Source organism: Gopherus evgoodei, chromosome 13, assembly GCF_007399415.2.
Source record: "Gopherus evgoodei ecotype Sinaloan lineage chromosome 13, rGopEvg1_v1.p, whole genome shotgun sequence".
In the NCBI taxonomy this organism is placed as follows: Eukaryota; Metazoa; Chordata; order Testudines; family Testudinidae; genus Gopherus; species Gopherus evgoodei.
Window position 1 is genome coordinate 12,115,624 of NC_044334.1, and position 21,430 is coordinate 12,137,053.

At 41.5% G+C, this 21,430-nt stretch overlaps 1 protein-coding gene across 7 annotated transcripts in view; it reads right to left on the bottom strand.

Moving 5' to 3' along the window:
• The window catches only part of RIMBP2 (RIMS binding protein 2), a 352,577-nt gene that overhangs the window by 278,036 nt on the left and 53,111 nt on the right, over window positions 1-21,430 (bottom strand). For 6 of the 7 annotated variants that reach the window (XM_030582927.1, XM_030582926.1, XM_030582925.1 and 3 more), the window contains exon 5: window positions 20,490-20,624. In XM_030582927.1, coding sequence (XP_030438787.1) covers window positions 20,490-20,624 — 135 coding nt within the window. Of the gene's footprint in view, window positions 1-14,924; window positions 15,018-20,489; window positions 20,625-21,430 lie in introns of those variants that run through there. The other variant, XM_030582928.1, reaches the window with a different exon arrangement.

Genomic DNA, 21,430 nt, shown 5'->3' on the forward strand with positions numbered 1-21,430 from the left:
GGAAATAATCCAGAAAGGAACAAATGCACAGATAAAATCAAATTATAGCATGTGGCATAGCATGAAAGGAGGACTGATGCCAAAGAATTCAGGATGATACCATCACTTGCCGGCTGTTTGACTGACAGTATTTTCACATTCAGTATTAAACTGACTGATTTAATATAGATGTGTTATACTTGTTTAAATAAACAAGACAGTCCAAAGTCCAAATGAACAGTGCAAAAACTCCCTCCTATATAGGTTGGGACAGGTACTGCCTTTTATCCTGTATATTTATCTTTAGGGTTTTTCACTCCCTTTTTTTTCTGCTCCCTTTTGAAGAATATTTGGTTTTCATTCTGCCTTCTCTCTCAAACATACATTTTTCCATTGTATTTTGTTCTCTTGCACCCCCCTCGGCTTCTCCGTTGCCTCCAATCTCCCCTAAGCAGACAGCAAATCCAACAATATACAGATCAAACTCTTTAGCCTGACATATGAGGGGGTTCAAAATTAGGCAAAATAAGCTTGCCCATGCCCAGAAGGAACAGAGCTGCAGGACGTGGCTTGGTTTATTTCTCCAGGAGGCTTTTTACCAAAGATCTTTCTTCTTTTCATAACAAAATGTATGTAACATGAGTATGCTTCCACCCAAATGCTGTGGGGGCACTTAACCACTCAGGAACCACGGCTACTCTGGGTGGGGGAAGTGAAATTTGTCAGACACTTAAATCCTCTAAAGAAACCACTGCCAATGCCTCCTGCCCCAGGGCAGCTTGTAATACTGACCTTCATCCTTATCTTTGGTTCGATGATACTGAAAATCTTACTGCCTTTAAAAAAATAAAATAAAAGCAGCATGCCCAACTCATGTCAGTAATGACCAAATATTGTTATCATCTAACATCTGCACACTGGAGTTATAATAAAAGAATTCACAGGAATTGCCATACTGGATCAGATCCAAGGTCCAGCTAGTCCAGTATCCAATCTCTGACAATGGTCATTACCAGGTGCCTAAGGACCTCATAGTAAATAGATGTGGAATAATCTGCACCCAATATAGAGACAAGGATTAGATCTAATACACCTCTACCCCAACATAACGTTGTCCTCAGGAGTCAAAAAATCTTACCGCATTATAGGTGAAACCATATTATATCGAACTTGCTTTGATCCAGCAGAGAGCACAGCCCCGCCCCCCTGGAGCGCTGCTTTACCGTATTATATCCGAATTAATGTTATATCGGGTCACATTATATCGGGGTAGAGGTGTATTTAATTAATGAATGTACCAGCTATTATATGGTGAAGTATTATCCCTGTTTTACAGATGAGAGGACTGAGGCACAGATGTGCAGCGATTCACAGAGGCTCTCACAGAAGGTCTGTGGAAGAGTTGGGAAGTGAAGCAAGATTTCCTGAGTCCTAAATCAGTGTCTTCATCTCAGGACCAGCTTTTCTTTCTTTCCATAGCAGGCTTTTTCAGGAGAAATTCTTCCCTATCCATAATCCCATTAAAACTACTGATCCAAGGCATCAAATACAATTGTGAATGTAGTCTGGGTGTCTACCCAGATAAAGTTCAGCAGAGGAGCAGTGCTGCCAACTCTTGCGATTTTATCACAAGTCTCACAATACATGGTGTTGTTGTTAAAGGCCCAACTTCTTGATTAGTTGAGAATTTCACTTTTCTTTGTAAGCTTCTAGCCATACTAGTGACAGAGAAAAGCTTGAAACCCTGAACTCTAAAGGATCAACAACCAGAAGGCAAATAAGATTCCAAATATTTATTACTTTTTTTTTTTTAATCTCAGGATTTGCGGGGGCCTGACTTGTGATTTTTGAACACCTTGGAGTAGGCAACAGTGAAAGCAGGACATCAGGGGAACATAAATGAGCATAAGACAGCGATCTGGAGGGGTACAGCGAAGAGCCCTACAGGAGCAGCTGACATACATGATCACTGCCGATCAATATTTACTCACTGTTATTTTGTGCTTCCCCATCTGTTGTATACACCTGTTGTCTCCTAAATTGAGTAACAAGTTCTAGGGCAAACAGTCTCTTTTACATTTGTACAGTGCATATTACAATGAGGTTGAGCCCTCCAAAGCTCTTAATCACAACAACAGAGGAAGCTCACCTGCCTGTACTCAATATCTATTTAGAAACTTTGCTTGGAAAGAGATCAAAACAGTAAATGTTTCAGTGCAGCATCATTGTTAGAAGCACATACTTGCTTAGTGCATCAAAGCTTGCAGTTGTGTTTATGAAACGTGGGGATTTATTTACCATATACAAATGCAATGTTTGCTCCTCACTGTTTACTGCTCAGAGCAGGTTTTCATGATGCAGCAGTAAACACACCTGAGCCCTGTATACTTGTGGCTTACACCATTGGTGGCAACAGTACAGATGCACCATTGCTGAAAAATGGGGTCTAGTATTCTTAGGGCACATCTACACGGCGGCTGCAAGGTGTAATTCCCAGCCCAGGCAGGCAAACGTGCTAGCTCTGCTCCAGTTAGCACACTAAAATACCGGTGTGACCATGGTGGCAGCTTGAGCTAGCCACTTAGGTACGTATCTAGGATCTTGGATGGGGTTGTACTTGGTCAGCAGCTCAGGCTAGCAGTTCATGCCACTGGGGCCGCACTGCTATTTTTAGCACGGTAGTTGAAAAGAGCTAGCTTGTGTCCATCTACCCCAAGCTGGGAATTAGACCTCCCATCGGCAGTGTAAACATAGCATGAATCTTACATACATTAAAGGTATCTGTGTACAATGCATGGTTTCTAGTATGACAAAGTATTTTTACCAAGTCAGCCTATATAGCTACGAGAAACAGCATGTGCCCCTATAACTGACCATTCGTTACGTTATAGAGCAAAAAGAGGTTATTTCTTAGCACTCATAGGTATGTTTACACTGCAATTAAAACCCTGCAGCTGGCATGTGTCAGCTGACTTGCAGGGCTCAAGCAAAGGGCTGTTTAATTGTAGTGTACACTTGTGCTGGAGCTCACGCTCTGGGATCTTTCCCTCTTGCAGGGTCCCATCCCAGAGCTCAGGCTCCATCCTGAGCCCAAATGTTTACAGTGCAATTAAACAGCCCCTTTGCCTGAGCCCCCCGGCCCTGAGTCTGCTGATACTGGCCAGCCCAGGGCAGCTAATTGCAATGTAGACATACGCTAAGTCTGTTACACTGTGGCACTCAACGAAAATAAATAAGCCCATTTAAAGGCTCATTCCTGATTTTTAAAGGGAAATAAAAACTTTTTAAAATATGGCTGCTTTATCATTATTTAGATAAAGCCCTAGCCCAACAATCAAAATTTCCATTCTATAAACCAAATTAAAAAAATACATTTTTACAAAGATATATTTTACCAAATTGATGTATAACTCCTTTCAAACTCAGGTTTTACTCGCTTGTTAAAATGCACTGTAGAAATGAAAGTTTAATACCCTTCACATAAATAGCATCAAAACTGATCACTGACGGCGCCTTTAGCCAAACTCGTCTCAACTGAATTTTGGTTCTTCAGTTTTATTCATAAAGAGCCCGTGTTACACAGCTTTCTCACTAACCTTAGAGTCAGTGTTCGGTGCCCTGCAAAATAGGGAGATTTGCTTCCTGGCTCAGGAATGTGGGAACATCCCCAATTCTTTAAATTATATTCTATAGGCTGGGATTTTCAAAGAAGCCTAAGGAAAGTAGAATTTTAATAGAATCTGAATATTTATGTGCCAGGAGCATAGAACATATGCAGGGTGGCAGTGAGTATATGCATATGGATCATTGCCAAGTCAGGGGCAAACACACTGGAATATGTGAGTCAACAACCAAGTCACTCCCAGCAGCAACTCAACTCCTACTGCATACCGCCTGTACAGTGGCCTCTGTCAGTTTTCCCAAGGAAGCCAGACGCCGGGCTGAAAACTTTTGCCCCTCATTTCCCATGAGTGTTTTCCCTAAAGAGAAATCGGAGCTAAAAAGTTGGGAACCAGGTTTTGAACCAGCCATAGCCCAGGGGGTCTGAATTAGAGATCTCAGTTCTGATCCATCTCTGTTTATTGGTCTGTTAGATGCCTGCTTGGATGAAGTGCTCTGGCAGAATGTGACCCATACAGATGAGGGCTGGGCACTCTGTGCATATTCCATCTCTTTCTTCTTCATATTATTTAATATTTCAAGAAATCATTCAAAAGGACCTTCTAGGGAGTGGTTTTCCCCCACAAAAGAGACTTTCCCTGCAAATTCAGAACAAACATAACTTTGATCCCTGTGTGTTTTGCAGTAAAATCATTCCCTAACTGGTTCTTTTAGCCCTTATCACCACATACAGCTTTTCTCTTTCCCTCTCCCCCAGCCTCTTTTCTGATTAAACTACTTGGAAGAAAATTTCCAACTCTAACATGCCAGGTAGAAATTATTTATTTACAAACCTTATATCAATGGGCTATATAAATAACAGTTGTAGTTGCTTAAAAATGACGTAGATAATGTGGTCCTCTTTTGGATTTCACATACCTTTCACTAAAATTACTGAAATTTCTCAAAAAATCAAAGCAAGGTTAAAAATTACACACCATGAAGTAGATTCCTGATGATCAGCATCACCTATCAGAGTTAAAGCTGGCAAAGCTCTCTTTTTCTTCCAACACTTGTCAACACAAACATACAACTTTCCTTACAATAAGACTTTTCTGTACAGTGGCTTTTACTCTGCCTCATACCCTGCCACAGGACAATATAATCTCTGGGAAACACACCTATCTCTTTAAAAAGAATCAATGGGGAAGGTGGATAACCTTAAAAATAGTCCTACCATCATTCTTAGGCACATAACCTCAGTGGGTTGTAAAGTGTCATAGCTCCACTGTTGTCAACAGAGCTGTAACAATTTGCATCAGTGGCGGATTTGCCCTTTACTTTTTTGTATAGTGCCAACTTTGTATTAGGCATTCTATATGCTGAAGTTCTAATCTTGCATGTTTGTTCTTCCCCCTTAAATAACCCTTGATGGAATCCTTAAGAAGAGACCTACCCAAAGACTGACATCTGCCATCTTGCCTCCCGAACTGTGCCCACTGAGAATGGTTAGGCAGGTAGCAAGCTTGGACTACAGCGGGCAGTGCAACCATCATGCTAGTCTTACTATTACTTTGTCTCCTTACCCTCATCTGTTTGTTTCAGCCACCTTGACGTAAATCCAGTCTGCAAGTTCTCCAGGGCAACTTTTACACTACGTTCATATCATCATTTTAGCTCAGCAGGGACTGGATCTCTGATGGGGTCCTCTAAGCACCATCATAATACAAATTAATAATTATTTAGCATTACAGCCTCATTGGCAGGATCTCTTTAATGCACAAAATCATTACCTCCCCAGAATAGCCTTATAGATGTCCCATTCACACAACAATGTATGCCACAATTTTTCCATTTTTCATATATTCAATGAGATTAAGTTAAACCTTGGAGAAAACCTTCTCAAGAATGCAGGCGAAAAATAATGCTTAAGAGAATACAGAATACTGAAACACAGATCTCAAAGTATCTCATCTCAGGGAGATACTCTTCATCCACAGATCTAAAAGAACTCTACATAGGTGGCTAAGTATTATTTACTTTACATTGGTGGCTTTACATAGGTGGCTAAGCATACATATACAATGAGCCAGGTTCATCCCTGGACCAACCTCAGTGAAGTCAATGAAATTAAATCACAGGGAAATTTGGCCCAATATATCTACGATTATACACATTATCTGGATAATCTAGAAACAGACACCCAACATTAGAACATGGACAACTATCCCCTTCCCACAGTATAAATGGAGAGAGAGAGAGAGAGAGAGAAGGCTTGTAACTGCAGTGATATATAGTAGTAATGATAAATTAAAAAAAAAACTAGTAGTCCAGGGTTTGGAAATTATGTTGAAGGAATAAAGGCGAGAAGTGATCAAAAAAAAAAAAGTATAACAAACCAAAAAAATCTTAATTGTTTTTCAACCTCTCACATTTTAATTCTTTCCTCTGCTTCCATTGTGTGTATATTATCTAATACAAACAATAATTAGCTCGTATATAGATTAATAAAATCATAGATTTTAAGGACAGAGGAACCATCTACATATGTAACCCCTTTGGGTTTAGAGAGCAGGGCCCCTTTAAATCTTTTTCCTAGGGGGAAGAGGGAGAGGGAGAAAAAAGGAGGGAAACTCTGAAGCTCAGAGAAGGGAGGGGGGCAGCCCGCAGGCTCTGGCAAAGGAAGCAGCAGAGAACCTGCCTGAAGCCTGGGAAGGACAGGGCGGCCGATCGGGGACACCCCAGGACAGGAGCCAGGAGGAGCCCTGTGCCAGGGAGGGATCGCCCAAGAAGGACAGGCTGGAGCTGGACCCTGTATCACAGCTGCTCAGAGCCGCATGGGGCTGTGAGTACTGGAGCTTGTGACTCTGCACTGGGAACAATGAGGGAGGCTATAGCTAGTTAAGTGGGGAGGTGGTCGCTCTGCGTGGCTTTGCAGAGAGTGGCAAACGAGGGCACCTGACGGGTTTGTTGGGGGAAAGTTCACGGGCACCGAAGACAACCAGGTCTTTGCTCAGGACTCCTGAACTCTGTGTGCAGACACATTACTCAGTGTCTGCCCCTCCAGACTGTGCTACCACTGGGCCTGTGGGGCCTTGGTTTGGATGCAACCCTGTTTTACTGCTCCCCTTATATTTCCCCTTGTTGTATTTCTCCTCTCAACCCTCTGTAAATAAATATTTCCCTTTCTTATATCCATTGTACTTTTCCTGTGGGGGTGTGTTCACTCTGGGTGGGCTGGGACAGGGGCCCCTGGGGTGCAAGGGATTTTTCCTGCTGCATTCCTGCGCGCACCTTCTCTTGGCCAGAGCTGCCTGCGGAGCAGACTCCATCTTGGCCACGAGGGCGCTGAAGTTACCCATAATTTAGTCTGGCCTCTTCTACAACACAGACCATAGAATTTCCTCCAGTTATTCCTGTATTGAAACTTTTATCCCAAGGTTTCAAAGTGCTTCGTAAAGAAAAGTAAGTATCATTAAGCCCATTTGCAGATGAGATTGACACAGAGGTATGATGTGACTTGCCCAATGTCATTAAGCAAGTCTGCAGCAGAACCAAGAATAGGAGCCAGGTCTTCTTAATCCCACTCAAATGCCCAAACATGCAAGTTTGGAAATCATTTGAGGCATGGACATGACTTGTGTATCTACAAAATGCCTAGTAATTTTTGGGTAGTGTGTAAATAACATTAATAGCGCCAAAAACAATTATTGAATGCATATAAAGCCAAAGGACAAAATGCTGGTTTAGGGAAGGAAGGAGATACTATTATTTTTATGGGTCTGACAACATACGTCATTTACAAGAAAAATACTTCTTTTGTGAAATAGCATCCTAAAGAATTACAATACATTAACATTTTATAATCTCTACCTAGCCATTTTTAAAACTTCTCCTTTGATTCATGTTTCATTTTGCATAATGCATAAACAGCCCAATTAGGATGTGTTTTCAGGGGTTATTTTAGACCAAAGAGGCTAATTTAAATCCAGAATGAACATGCTATTAGGAATGTAACAAATATCTGGGAAGGAGGAGGAGAGTGTTCCAATGTGCTACTTCATCTGGATTGTTGCCTGGCATATCAGGGCATCTAAAGACAGATATCTGTTACTAAGGTAAATGTACCCTCGCTCCCATGTGCACACACCCTGCAGAAAAGACAGATGCTGCCGACTGTAAAGCATTTCAGGGACATAAGACAATTGGCCAGACAACTGAGGGCACAAGTCATCTGCCAGAACAAATTGTCCACAAGGTTCCTACTGTCATTCTACATAAAAACTGATCAGACTGTTAAGCTTCAGCTGGAGCTTTATGTCATGCCCAGTATGACACAAGCACATTTTTACAAACTACTTATGGGTTATGTAACAGAGATCTGCAGAGCATTAGCAGTCACATGACATGGCCCACTAAGATTTCAAACTGCCACCTACAAAAGTTAATTAGCAGGCAGTAAACATGGGACAGAAGGAGAAAAATATTCATAGGCTCGAGAGAAAACATTCTTCTTAACATTATGAACAATATACATGATTCCTTGTATGAGGAGAAGAAGGGTTGGGGGTTTTTTTGTTTTGTTTTTTATATTCAGATAAAACTACGACTGCCACAGAAATAGAGAAATGCAGTGAGCAAGGAATAGGCTTAAATACCCATTGCTTGTTACAATGATAACTATCGGCCTCATCCGGCTGGGTGCCCAGTGCCCTCAGCTCCATTTGCCTTCAATGGGGATCAAGCGCACTTGCCCATCCAATGAGGCTCTCAGAATTAGGTTTTATGGATCACAGCCTCAGCTGGTAAAAAGCAGCCTAATTCTACTGAAGCCATCCTTTCTTTACACCAGCTGAGGATCTGTCCCTTATTTATTTTTTTTAAAGAGCAATGCAACAAACCAGAAGAGAAATAATTATTTCTGGAACATGGCAACAAAAAAGCACCATGATTTTCTAAGGGGACGTAGCCAAGACAGGTTCCCACAGAATGGGATGAGCCATATTCAAACTATGAGTGGGGATTGAGGGGCTGAGGCAAAATATTCCACTTCTGGTGAAATTTCATCCTCCTCTCTGGATTCTGTTAAACCATCCCACAGCAGGATTAATTTTAGCCCAGGCTCAAAAGGACCCTTTCTGCCTCTGGTACATTCTAGATTTTTAAGAATATACCTGAAGCTGCCTGTGATGCTGTATGTAAGAAATAGGACCATTTGTATCATTGTTGTTACCACTTCTATACAGTTGCAACAAATCTTGTACAAAATATGCCATGTAAGGTGTCAATGGAAAAGTTATGATTTGCTAAATATGATTGTTTATACACACGTATCATCTGAGTATCTGAAGTTATGAATATTAGATATGTACTTGTATCTTAAACATACTTAATATTTGGTGTTGTTGTAACCCACTACACCACCTGTGGTGTTCTGTCCCATCTTGTGGCACCGAGGCCATTTAGAAAGAGTTAAATGAATCTGCTCTATAGCCTTAACTAGCAGGCAGTTGGCTTGTAGCTCATGTGGTAGCAGCTCATGCACTAAGGTGCGAAGGTCCTCGGTTTGATCCTGCCTGCCCATGACCGGGGTCTGTCAGCGTTACACTGTATTCCTGAGTGGTGTCCCTCCTCCCCAATAGCTGTCTAGCCCTAATGAAAATTCTATGTGTTGATGACCTATCAAGGACACTCCACTCCACAATGGGCAATTGAAGAAACTCGTCCTGTCCAGAGAGCTCTTCCTGAGGATGCCTCAGACAGCAAGGGGCCAATTGCCACCTCCAGTGAGTCAGCAAAACATACAGGGATATGTGATATGCTCATGTGATCTTGTACTCCACCTTGGGCCAGTAATTTTCCATATACAGGGGCTGTGGGCTTTGTCTGGGACAGTAAAGTTTCCATGCACATGGCAGAGGATATAAAAAGGCACCTCAGACATCTCCATGTTGCCTCTTTCCTGCTCTAATTCTCTGGACTGTGGATTTACATCTAAAAGTAGCATCTTGAACTAGGGACTGAGGACTTTCCAATCTTTTGGAAGTTGCCAGTGAGACTTTACAAGCCAGCAATCTATTCCATCACTGTTACAAATCTGATATAAGGACTCTGTAATCATTTGTCAGTGTATGATCTATTAACCATGTATAACTCTCTTTTCTTTTAGTAGCTAACTAAAGATTTAATAATAAGGATTGGCTGACAGCGTGAGATTTGGGTAAGATCGGCGATTCATAATGACCTGGGGATATGTGTCTGAACTTTTGGGATTAGAAAGAACCTCTCATATGGTGAAATGGGTTTTCAGTAACTTCTCACTATATTAGATTGGGTTGTTTGGATGGGAGCCAATGTCTGGAAAGCCTAAAGGGGCCTGTGTTTGGCTCCTGGTTAACTAGTATAGTAGCTCTTTTGTTACTGGCTTGGTGAATCTAATTATAGAATAAACCATCAGTTTGGGGGATTGTCTTCCCTATTTCTTGCAGTCTGCCCTGAGTGTGGCCCATCCCAGGCACCTGGTTACATTGTCTGCAAAAGCTCCACATACTGTTCCGCAAAGCAATCAGGGCCCGATCCTAGGAGCGATTGCTGTGCCCATCATCCCATTGTGCTCAACATCTTAGTGACTCAGGCCCTCATTTGAACGCTAGGGAGGAAATCACAAAAAATGTGCAGTCCACTCTTGACTATAAAGGCTAAAAGGAACATTGTGTCTAATTGTAATTAGATGAAATAAAGGAAAGGAGATTGTGTCCTACTATTATGCTCAAAGTGCCTTTCTTTGGTATGTTCAGAGACAGGTGTACATGGCTGCTGATTCATAATAAGCATCAAACATTTTCCATAGCAATGTCACATTTATCATCTTAAAAGGCACTCGGTGATATTATAATGTTTCTACAAGATAATGTTGATGAGGTGACGCTTTGTTAAAGTTAAAGTTAAAGAACTGATTCCGATTCCCTTCTCCCTACATGCTGGGCTTGGTAATGTGAATATTTTCTACCAAATCCCCATTGCCACAATAATCAGAGGAACACACACTTCATCACACACTGAATACCCCTGTGTTCACAATGGAGAAAAAGACATTTTAAAAAAAATCACATCTGGTATTCCAAAAGCTCATGTGAATTCAGGTGCTTCTGGCACTTAGAGAACTATTTGTCTAAGAATTAATAAACTGAAGCCAAATACTAAATGGTACTGGTCATTGCTAAATCTTCAACTTATAAGAAGCACCTAGAAGTCGCAATCAGAAATTGGGCCCCTGGTACGAGGTCTGGTATATTACATAGACACATAAGAAGGGAGTTTCTCTCTGAAGAGCTTAGACAAGACATAGGATGTCTTATTTTCTGTATTTTACAGATAGGGAACTAGTCACAGAGAGACTACATAATTTATAGTTTGTCTGTGGAGAGGTGGGAACTGAACCCAGATTTCCAGAGTCCCAGTCCAATGCAGTAGTCACCCACCCTTCTTCCTTGAGTCAGAGCTGCAGATGCTTACTACCTTTCAGGAATTAGCCTGTCTTGCATTAAGAAAATTGCTCATTCTCTTTTCCTTTAAAAAATGTCAATATTTGATGTCTGCACTTCATAGAATGTACCTGAACTGATAACTTCAGCACAGTATTTAATAACGGATTGTTTACAGTTATTGAAAGAGAAATAGAATCTGGGGGTTATTTACACTGACCATATTCAAACTTCAATGACTATCAGCTGCCCCATGGGATACTTAACTGTTCTACCAGGGCAATTACAGCATCCCCTGAGTCTTCCTCTATGCGAGTGAGCCCAATAAAACAAGCCCTAGCTTTTCACTGGAGAATAAATAGTGGTTTCATGGTGCAGTGCTTGCAAGGGGCACCATTTTTTCAGCACTGTGGCTACATCCCAATTTTCTATTTTGCACTCTGGGCATATTCTTTTTTTTTTTTTAAAGATTTATAATAGAAATATAAGCAAATGCAATTTATTTATGCCAGTGATGATCTCAGTGATACTGGCATTTGGTACAATTAATAACCAGTCAGACAGCAACCTCGAGCATCTTAAGAAATAGCAGCATCAGCTGTGCTATGCTCTCTTCGCAGTTTTTTAAAGCCATCTCAAATACATTTTGGCCACCTCACTACAGCCCAAGGGAAGCTGTATACAGTACTAGAGGAGTTCGCCATCAAAATGCCATTCCTATCAGACAGCTCATTGGATGTAACAAGCTACTGCTAATAAAAAGGCAAAAGGGAAATAAAATACTAAAGCGTTTGTGCAAAACCTGGCTCTAGGCTAAAGCTTCTTCTAAATACTAAAATGTAAATGAGACAGAAAAAAATTTGGATAATAGTGTCTTCAATCTCAGAACTTTTGGGTGGCTCCAGTATGAATTCACTGCATAGCTCTACTTCCATTACAGCGCTGTACTGAAAAACTGACTTCGCTATCAAAGTACATGGCTTCATAATTTAATTATGGAATGGGTAGGACAGGTTAGTGCATGACCCCACTTGCTTTGGGGTAAAGTTAAGTGTGTGTTTTTAATTATTTAATTTTCTGATGGCAACCAGGTGATACGGTGATAAGCACTCATTACATCCTTGTGATAGAAGCATAATTGTGTAGTGCTATAATATAACTCATGCTCTGTTATACAGAAAGAATTACCATACCAAATCAAACCAATGATCATTCCAGAGTGAGATCCTGTCTTTGCCAAATCCAGTCCAGAAGTGCTATCACCTCCCATAGTGGGCAACTGCGAGAATGTAAGTCCATTATTACAAAGACATACACATTATTTTATGTTTATATTTATAGTATGTTTTTGCACATTAAGTACATAGATCAGTGTATGTATTTGTGTAGGTATGTAGATAAAATACAGACATCTGTGTGTTTGTGCATTATACACATGCATATCTTATACAATAAAACACTGAGTATCTAAAATAGAGAGTGTACATAGTCATGTAATATACAAACACAGAGAAGTATATATTTTATATACATACCCAAACACCTATACATGCACATATGTTTATGTACTATCACCTATCAAGTGAGGTCAGCCCTATATATAGCAACACTTAAGGTTTGTGCACCTATGCTGTAATTCTCTCTGCTTATCAGTTAATCAAGGTATCAAGTATCAGCTGCTCTTTTCATATCAGGGTTAAAGTTCTGGGTCCTCTACTGACCCACATTGTTTATGGCTCATCTTCTCAGGTTTTTAAAAGACCACGTGACACCCTACAGCTGAATTTGCCAATATTAGTCTTTGAAAAACAGAGGCACCAAATTTTTAAACAGATGTTCCGTGTACATCCTTGTATGCTATTCAGTGGCATGCAAAGTTAACCTGCACTTCTGTGCGTGTAGCCTTTACCACAGCCATGCTGTGTAAACACAGCACGCTAGGTACTAGGCAAAGCAACCTAACACCAATTCACTTGTCTAGCAAGCAGCAAATGAGGGTACCCTCCGTCTGCAGAGAGTATAGCCGCTGACGTAGGGGTTTTTTGTTTGTTTTAATATCATGCCATGTCACATGCATTGTTCAGGTTAGCTGCATCTCTTCACTGACAAGAGCAGACACCAATAATTTATAAATAAACCCTCGAAAAATGCAAAATTTTTGAATAATATGTCTAAGTAGATAAACCCCAGTTGACATCGGCAAGAGTTTTTTCAATTTGCTTTCCTCTTTCAAACTGTGTACCAGAAAGACCCACTCTAATAAAAATGAAACACCTGCCAATCATAGAAACTGAAACACAAACTGACCACAGTGACTCTCGCAGCATACAGTTCACTTCCACATTTATTTTTTCTCATTAATTTTAAGCAGTTCCCTTTCATTTCCATTCCATGGCTCTCTATGCCTCAATATTTCACGTTGTTTTCTTAAGGTGGCTCTTACCTTGCTCTGAATTACTCCTTATTTGTATTTTGACAGTGGGAGCCTTCATTTTCCCTTATTCTTTGTATCCACTTGGTGCAGTTATTAAAACATTAACATGAATGGCTGCATTTTTATGCAGTGTTTCAAAATATGTTAGGATACTCTAGGGACCTGGCCCTATTATTGCCAGATGCAGTACCAATCCACAATGATAAATTATTCTGTGGAGCCATTTATCTATAAATTTCTCTGCATGGTCTTCTGCATTGGACAAAGCTTGGACAGTGCTTAACATTAATGGGCAACAAAAAGCAGTTGCTTTAAAACTTGGAGTGCATTTAAATCTATCACAAATTAAAATACTATTAAGACCATGCACAACTGTAACACTGATGAACAAATCACCATTGGAAAGGAATATGCTTTTTGCCCTACACTAGACCTTATAGGAAATAACCACAACTTTAAATAGAAGTCAATAATAGAAAAACTGCAGTATCCCTTGTATATTTTAATTCCCAAATAATACTCATGAATGGATATCTGCTACATACTACCTGATTTACCAATATCTATACATGCAAGATATGGTAAAATTTCATTTGCATTATGCATACATATACACACTTCCTACCATTGAGACACTAATATTCTATGTAATACACACATATGTCTAGTATATACATCTTACACACCAACACACACACCCTCTCCCTTTGGAAACGGGGTCTTTTCACAAATGAACTAGTCCAATTCGGAACATAAGGTTTGCAAATTACAGTTAAAATAACGCCGCTTTTCCCACCCATTGGTGTCATCCCCACTTTGATGCCTGGGAAATACCTCAGATAATTTCAGTAACAAACTCTCGGTGGGGAGAGCAGTCACACCGACGACTTTGGTATGACACCCCAGCGTTCATCTGCGAAGCACTGGGCCACTGTGCGTCTGCACACAGCGCTCGCAGGGGGGATAAAAACCACTAGTCAGCAGGGTTACTAACTTCGCCCACAGCCGCTTTCGCAGGGAAGACACCGGGAACCATTAAACTTGTGTCAACGCGTATCTTCTTTTATAGGAAACCGACTAGAAAAATGACACAAGGTTAAACATCAACGGGAGGGAGGATGGAATCATCTAGCAAAGGTCTAATCCCTCTACCTCCTGCTCATGCACAAATATCACCCGCTTTTATCACCGTAAGCAGCATCTGGGGGGGCGGGGAGATAAAACCAGTGAAGGGCATCCTCAAATTACAGCCTATATCGTAAAGTTTGCCTGGCTGTGCTCAGAGTTCCTGCTGCAGTCCTGGCAGCATGAGGGGGGGGGATTCCCCCATCCATCCATCCACCCCCCAAAATCTGCCTATTTATTTTTTGGCCCACAAAGCAGTGACAGAGGGCGAGCTGTCTTTAGCGGGGTAGATCCGAGCCTACCTCGGCATCCGGCGCTCCCGACGTCCAGCAGCAGGGAACTGCAGTGTGCCGGGTCGGGTGACAGCAGCGGCGGATCCGCGGTTCCAAGCGGCCGGTGATTCACTCGCCGTCTGCAGGGCGGCAGGGGGGAAAGCGAGCGGGCCGAGCCGGCATCAGCGGCCGTGCAGCAGCTGGCGGAGCCTCTGAAACCGCAGGCCGGTGGCTCCACGCACACGCAAAGATGGCTTTCCCCGATTTGCCGGTTTCTCGTTCGCACGGGATTAAGCCCCGGCGCAGGAGGCTGGAGCGTGGACAGGACCGGGGACGAGAAGCGAGTGAGCTCCCAGCCTGGCTCGGTTACAAGGCGGAGGGCGGGGGGGTTATTTTACCTCCAAGCAATGCCATCACAGGGTCTCCTCCGTAGCTAGGCGGCGTGGCCTACTGGGACGAACCAATGGACTGTAATTGCGAGCTTGGGATCCCCCCCCCCTCCCCTTAGGCGCTCCGATGCAGAAGGGTATTAAATCAGATTACCTGGACCACGCCAACCTTTCCGTCCTTCTCCTTTTAGGAAAACTGCAGTCTACACACATGCAGAACTTCACCCTCTAACTATGCAGCCAGCAGCTGCCTAGCAACTGGAGGGGAGATACCGGGGGGGGAAAGGAAGGATTAAAAAAAAACCCAAAAAAACCCCATCTTCCTCAAGGGAAACCAAGCCCTTCAGGCCTTATGTAAAGGCACCAATCTCCTCCTGATTTGCATGATCTGAGGGCTTGGGAAATGCGTGTCTCCTATAATGCACCTTCATTTTAGCTGTAGGATATGTCATTGAAAGTTAATTGCCTATATAGCTCATGAAGGAATGTTGAGTGGAGCTTTCTGCATTTCCATGCAAGGCTTCACAGTGCAAGGAAATCCTCTATTCCCAGGGTGCTTAGGATAATTTTATTGAAACCTTCTAAAGCAGCTACAGAAATATACTTCAGCTAATAATTTGGCTCCGTTATTCCAAAAATTAAATGTGCATGTGATTGAAAGAGGCAGTGTATATTTACAGCCCCTTTTCAGACATGGTTCTTTCCACCTGGCCTCTGTTTTACAAATGAGCAAACTGAGGCAGAATTTTCAGAAAGCTCAGTGTTTTCAAAAAAAGCTCAGCTCTTATTTAGGAACCTGAATAAGTGGCCAGATTTTCAAGAGAATTTATTTAGTTGTGTCCGTGTTGGGTGCTCAGCTCTGTTGAAAATAGGATCTATCACACTGGATTGGACCAGGGATCCATCAGGTCTAGTATTCTGTCTCCAACAATATCCAGTACCAAATCCTGTAGAGGAAAGTGTAAAACCCCTCACAGCAAGCATCTGTGGGATAATCTGCCCCTCACATTAGGTCCGATCCAGATTTCTAAAAGCTAGAGATTGGTTTAAACCCAGAAGCATAAGGTTTAATATCCCTGCCAACATTTATTAATATTAACTATTATAACTTTGGCTATTTTTGCTAAGCACATAAGCATCACATCTTTTTAAATCTTGCTAAATTCTTAGCCTCACCAGCTTCCTGTGGCAATGAGTTCCACAGTAACTGGATTTTCTTTTATCAGTTTTGAATAGAAATTCTGATAAAAAGTGTAACAGTGGGAACTTCTGCTTGTTGAACACTTTTAAAAATCCCCCGTTGTGGTATGGAGCACCTGAAAGTCTCACCCAGAGAGACTAAGGCCAAAATTTTCAAGAGTATCTTATCTTGTGGGTGCCCATTATGACACACCTTAAAGAGACCTGTTTTTCAGAAAGCACCAAGTAGCTGCCCTCTGAAAATCAGGCCAACATAAGGCATGTAAAGTTAGCCCCCCATAAATCCCTAGTCCCTTTTGAAAATCTTGGCCTAACTGACTAGCCCAAAGTCACTCAGCTGGAGAAGACTGGGATCAAGAAAAAGGTCTTGTATGTTCCTATCCATGATCACATACCCATTCCCTACAGGCAAGTAGATTAGATTGAGGTTCTGAGTACACTGTAAGTACAACCATGCTTTTGTAACCAATGCCCATTTTCTGACCTGGTATCAGTGACAAAAACAACAAAGACCTATGGCGTTGTGTCCACACAGCAGATTTTCTTTCCTAATGCAACCATATTTTAGTCTCTGTACCTTCCAGGCCACCAAGCTGTATTTGTATCAATGATGGGGGAGACAGGGGCTAGGCAGCTATCCCGTAGTGCCTCAACAGCGGAGAGAGAGCCTGGAGAACGAGCATGCAGAGGACCAGCAGCATGTTAGGCAATGCATGCTTGGAGGTTCTACCACACACAGAACTAGGAGAAAGAGGACTGGCCAACCCAGTGACACTAACAGAGTTTGTGGGTCCAATCTATATTACTATTAAAAAAAAGTATGCTGAGACAGTTACGGAAAGACAACCAAGGCCACTGGCATAATAATTGCCATGGTTACTTACAGATTACTACTCATGGTGTACGTAGACCGAAATCATGTTTAGAGCCAACCACATTATAAAGTCAGTTGTAGTGTAGACAGAGCCTAAGGGGTGGATTCTGTCTTATGCCTGAGCTTTGCTCAGCCTGGGATATGTCAAGGACTTGGCTCCAGCTCTCCAATTTTACAAGGACTTGGCTCCAGCTCTCCAATTTTAAAGGCCAGCCACAAACCCTACGCAACTTAGAGATGCAGCCAGGTACCAGCATTAAGTTATCCCACTGGTGGAGAGTTCTTAATGAAACCTATGGCAAAGAACGACTATTATTGCACAGTGGAATTCAGCCATACCTTTTCCCTGCTCCACATGCTAGGAAAGGGTGGGGGCAGAAGCACAAAGACTGACTGCAGCACAGACACACTAGCAAAGACTTGTCCTATGCTGGGTAAATTATCTGATGAACATTTGCCAGTAGATTATGGCCCCTTTATGCCCCACCTGAATGAACATAAGAACAGCCATACTAGGTCAGACCAAAGGTCCATCTAGCCCAGTATCCTGTCTTCTGACAGCAGCCAATGCCAGGTGTCCCTGAGGGAATGAACAGAACAGGGAATCCTCAAGTGATCCATGCCCTGTCACCCATTCCTAGCTTCTGGCAACAGAGACTATGGACACCATCGTTGCCCACCCTAGCTAATAGCCATTGATAGACCTGTCCTCTATGAATTTATCTAGTTCTTTTTTGAACCCTGTTATAGTCTTGGCCTTCACAACATCCCCTGGCAAGGAGTTCCACAGGTTGACTGTGTGTTGTGTGAAGAAATACTTCCTTTTGTTTGTTTTAAACCTGCTGCCTATTAATTTCATTTGGTGACCACTAGTTCTTGTGTTATGAGGAGTAAATAACACTTCCGTATTTACTTTCTCCGCACCAGTCATGATTTTATAGACCTCAATCAGATTCCTCCTTAGTAATCTCTTTTCCAACTTGAAAAGTCCCAGTCTTATGAATCTCTTCTCATACAGAAGCTGTTCCATACCCTAATCATTTGTGTTGTGCTTTTCTGAACCTTTTCCAATTCCAATACCTCTTTTTTGAGATATGGCAACCACATCTGCATGCAGTATTCAAGATGTGGGTGTACCATGGATTTATATAGAGGCAAAATGATATTTTCTGTCTTCTGATCACTTGAGGAGTCCCTGTTCTGTTCATTCCCTTAGAGACACCTGGCATTAGCTGCTGTCTGAAGGGGAGGGATGGCTCAGTGGTTTGAGCATTGGCCTGCTAAGCCTAGGGTGTTGTGAGTTCAATCCTTGAGGGGGCCATTTGGGGAACTGGGGTAAAAATCTGGGGATTGGTTCTGCTTTGAAGTCCCTTCCAACCCTAATATTCTATGATTACCTATCCCTTTCTTAAGGATTCCCAACAGTCTATTCACTTTTTTGACTGCTGCTGCACACTGAGTGGATGTTTTCAGAGAACTATCCACAGTGACTCTAAGATCTCCTTCTTCAATGGTAATAGCTAATTTAGACCCCATAATTTTATATGTATAGTTGGGATTATGTTTTCCAATGTGCATTACTCTGCATTTATCAACATTGAATCTCATCTGCCATTTTGTTGCCCAGTCACCCAGTTTTGTGAGATCCTTTTGTAGCTCTTTGCAGTCTGCCTGGGACTTAACTATCTTGAGTAGTTTTGTATCATCTGCAAATTTTGCCACCTCACTGTTTACCCCTTTTTCCAGATCATTTATGAATATGTTGAATAGGACTGGGCCCAGCACAGATCCCTGAAGGGCACCACTATTTACCTCTCTCTGTTTTGAAAACTGACCATTTATTCCTACTCTTTTAACCAATTACCAACCATGAGAGGATCTTCCCTCTTATCCCATGACAGCTTACTTTGTTTAAGAGCCTTTGGTGAGGGACCTTGTCAAAGGCTTTCTGAAAATGTAAGTACACTGGATCCCCCTTGTCCACATGCTTGTTGACCCCTCAAAGAATTCTAGTAGATTGGTGAGGCATGATTTCTCTTTACAAAAACCAATGGTGCAAAGAGGCCTTAAATGGGCTTGAGAATCTGGTCCTCTGGCTCTGAATTTTGTCTGGAAGTGGCTGTTATCAGGTCTCTCTCTCACTCACTGTTTTTTTTTCCTTGCAAAAAATTTCAAAAGGTCTTTTTTTTCGCTCTGCATCGGAATGAAAACAGTTTTTGAAACCTCAACGTTCTCTGGTCAGCCCTAGTAATCATGTCATTTTCTTTCTTCCCATCTCCCATTTCAGTTTAGAGATGGGCTCGACCTGCAGAAGTTCAGATCTGGATGCTAAGTTAAACAAAGTTGAAGGATGTATGGTTCTAAGGGTTAAAAAAGAGAACAACCAGCTATGACGTTTGAATCTTGATCTGAATATCAATGTTTGAAGGTGTCTAGATCTTAAGTTTTGGATTGAATTCATCTCTAGTTCTTAGCTGCGCGAGAAACTACGTGATTTTTAAGTACCTAACAATATGAGCAAAGCTAGTCTGTGGTGCCTAAGTAGGAGCCCTTTTCAAAACAGTGAGCAAGGCTGTGCTGATGGTAAGCTTTCAAAAAAAATGTCCTTTGTGACTAGTAGCTGTGTAAAACCTAAACCAAAGTCTTAAAAACTTAATGTATTCAACCTGTTTCTCCCTGGCAGATAAGCACCCACAAAGTACGTTATTGCTGTTACCAGTTGGAACGATAAGATATTAAAGCATTACTAACATAAATAATTTACTATTTATCTAGTACTATACATGGTGAGCTCTGCCAGATGGCAAGTCAGCATCAGATGCTGAGTATCTCTGTTGCCATTTAAAATTTTACAATTGTCTTTAGGGAAGGCAATAGTAACTCAAGCCATCTCTTATGCAGTATAACTGCAAAATGCCATTTCAATGCTTAACCTTCATTCATCTTCAGCCATTTCTAAAGGAATTGCATATTCTTTGTGTCCTCCAGGAAATTATCTCTGCAAAAATCAGAAGTAATGCCATTGAAGTCAATAGAGTTACAATGGTGTGAGGGGATTTCTCTTTGCACAGCAAAATAAGACTGGGAAAAAATTAAAACAACAAAATAGCCAACAGTAATGAAGGAACTCACCTGGCTAGCTGACAAAATGCATGTAGGCCCTCCTGTAGCGATGAAAGACAGCTGCCTCTGAAGCCACAATAGCTCCTTCTGAGACTGTTTCAATAGCTCCTCCATATCACTTGGCTTCTGACCCATCAGCCCTTCCTGTATGACAAAAATGTTCTTCAATAGCTGTTTTTTAATGCACAGTTATGGCAATGTACAATTTGTCATCACTGGATTTCTAGGTAAACAATAACATCTGCCAGAGTAAAGTATCTATATTTATGCATTTGAAATATTATGGATCAGTAAACCAAGAAGGAAAAAATGTTCCTGCTGCATCATACCTGAGTTGATTTTTATACTGTAGAGTGCCTTGTTCTATATAGCATCCACATAAGGGATAAAGATTGTACAATCAAAATAATTCAGAAAGCACATAAGATTGGAATTTCTTTGTCCTTTATTTAGAATTGTCCATATCACAGACTTCTGCCATCTAAAAAGTTGATATATTGCTTATGGCATAAGAAACTCAAAATCCTAATGTTCTTCTAATGCATTAACTCATTCTTCTTAAATGATGGTGATGCAATTGCTGGGACCAATAATCAGGTTAAAGATTGTAATTCCTGTGCCTGGAAGCAAATCATTCCAGAACTGGTTAGGTTGGGAAGCAAAGCTTTGATAAATCCATGGTCCAGTATAATAATGCAAAACAAGGTAGAAGGCTAGGATGGAAAATTTAGAAACAGAAAACGAGATCACTGACTCAGCAACCTTTCATCAATGTTCATGTGAAGGATATCTCATTACACAATGCATTGTGGGTATATTGACATTAGTGATTTTACAGCAGATTAAAAATGCTGGCAGAGCAGGATAGAAACTTTAGTTCAATATGTATTATCTGAAGGTTCTTCCGTCTCAATGTTTGTTATGAGAGCCAAAATTTAAAATTACAGAGA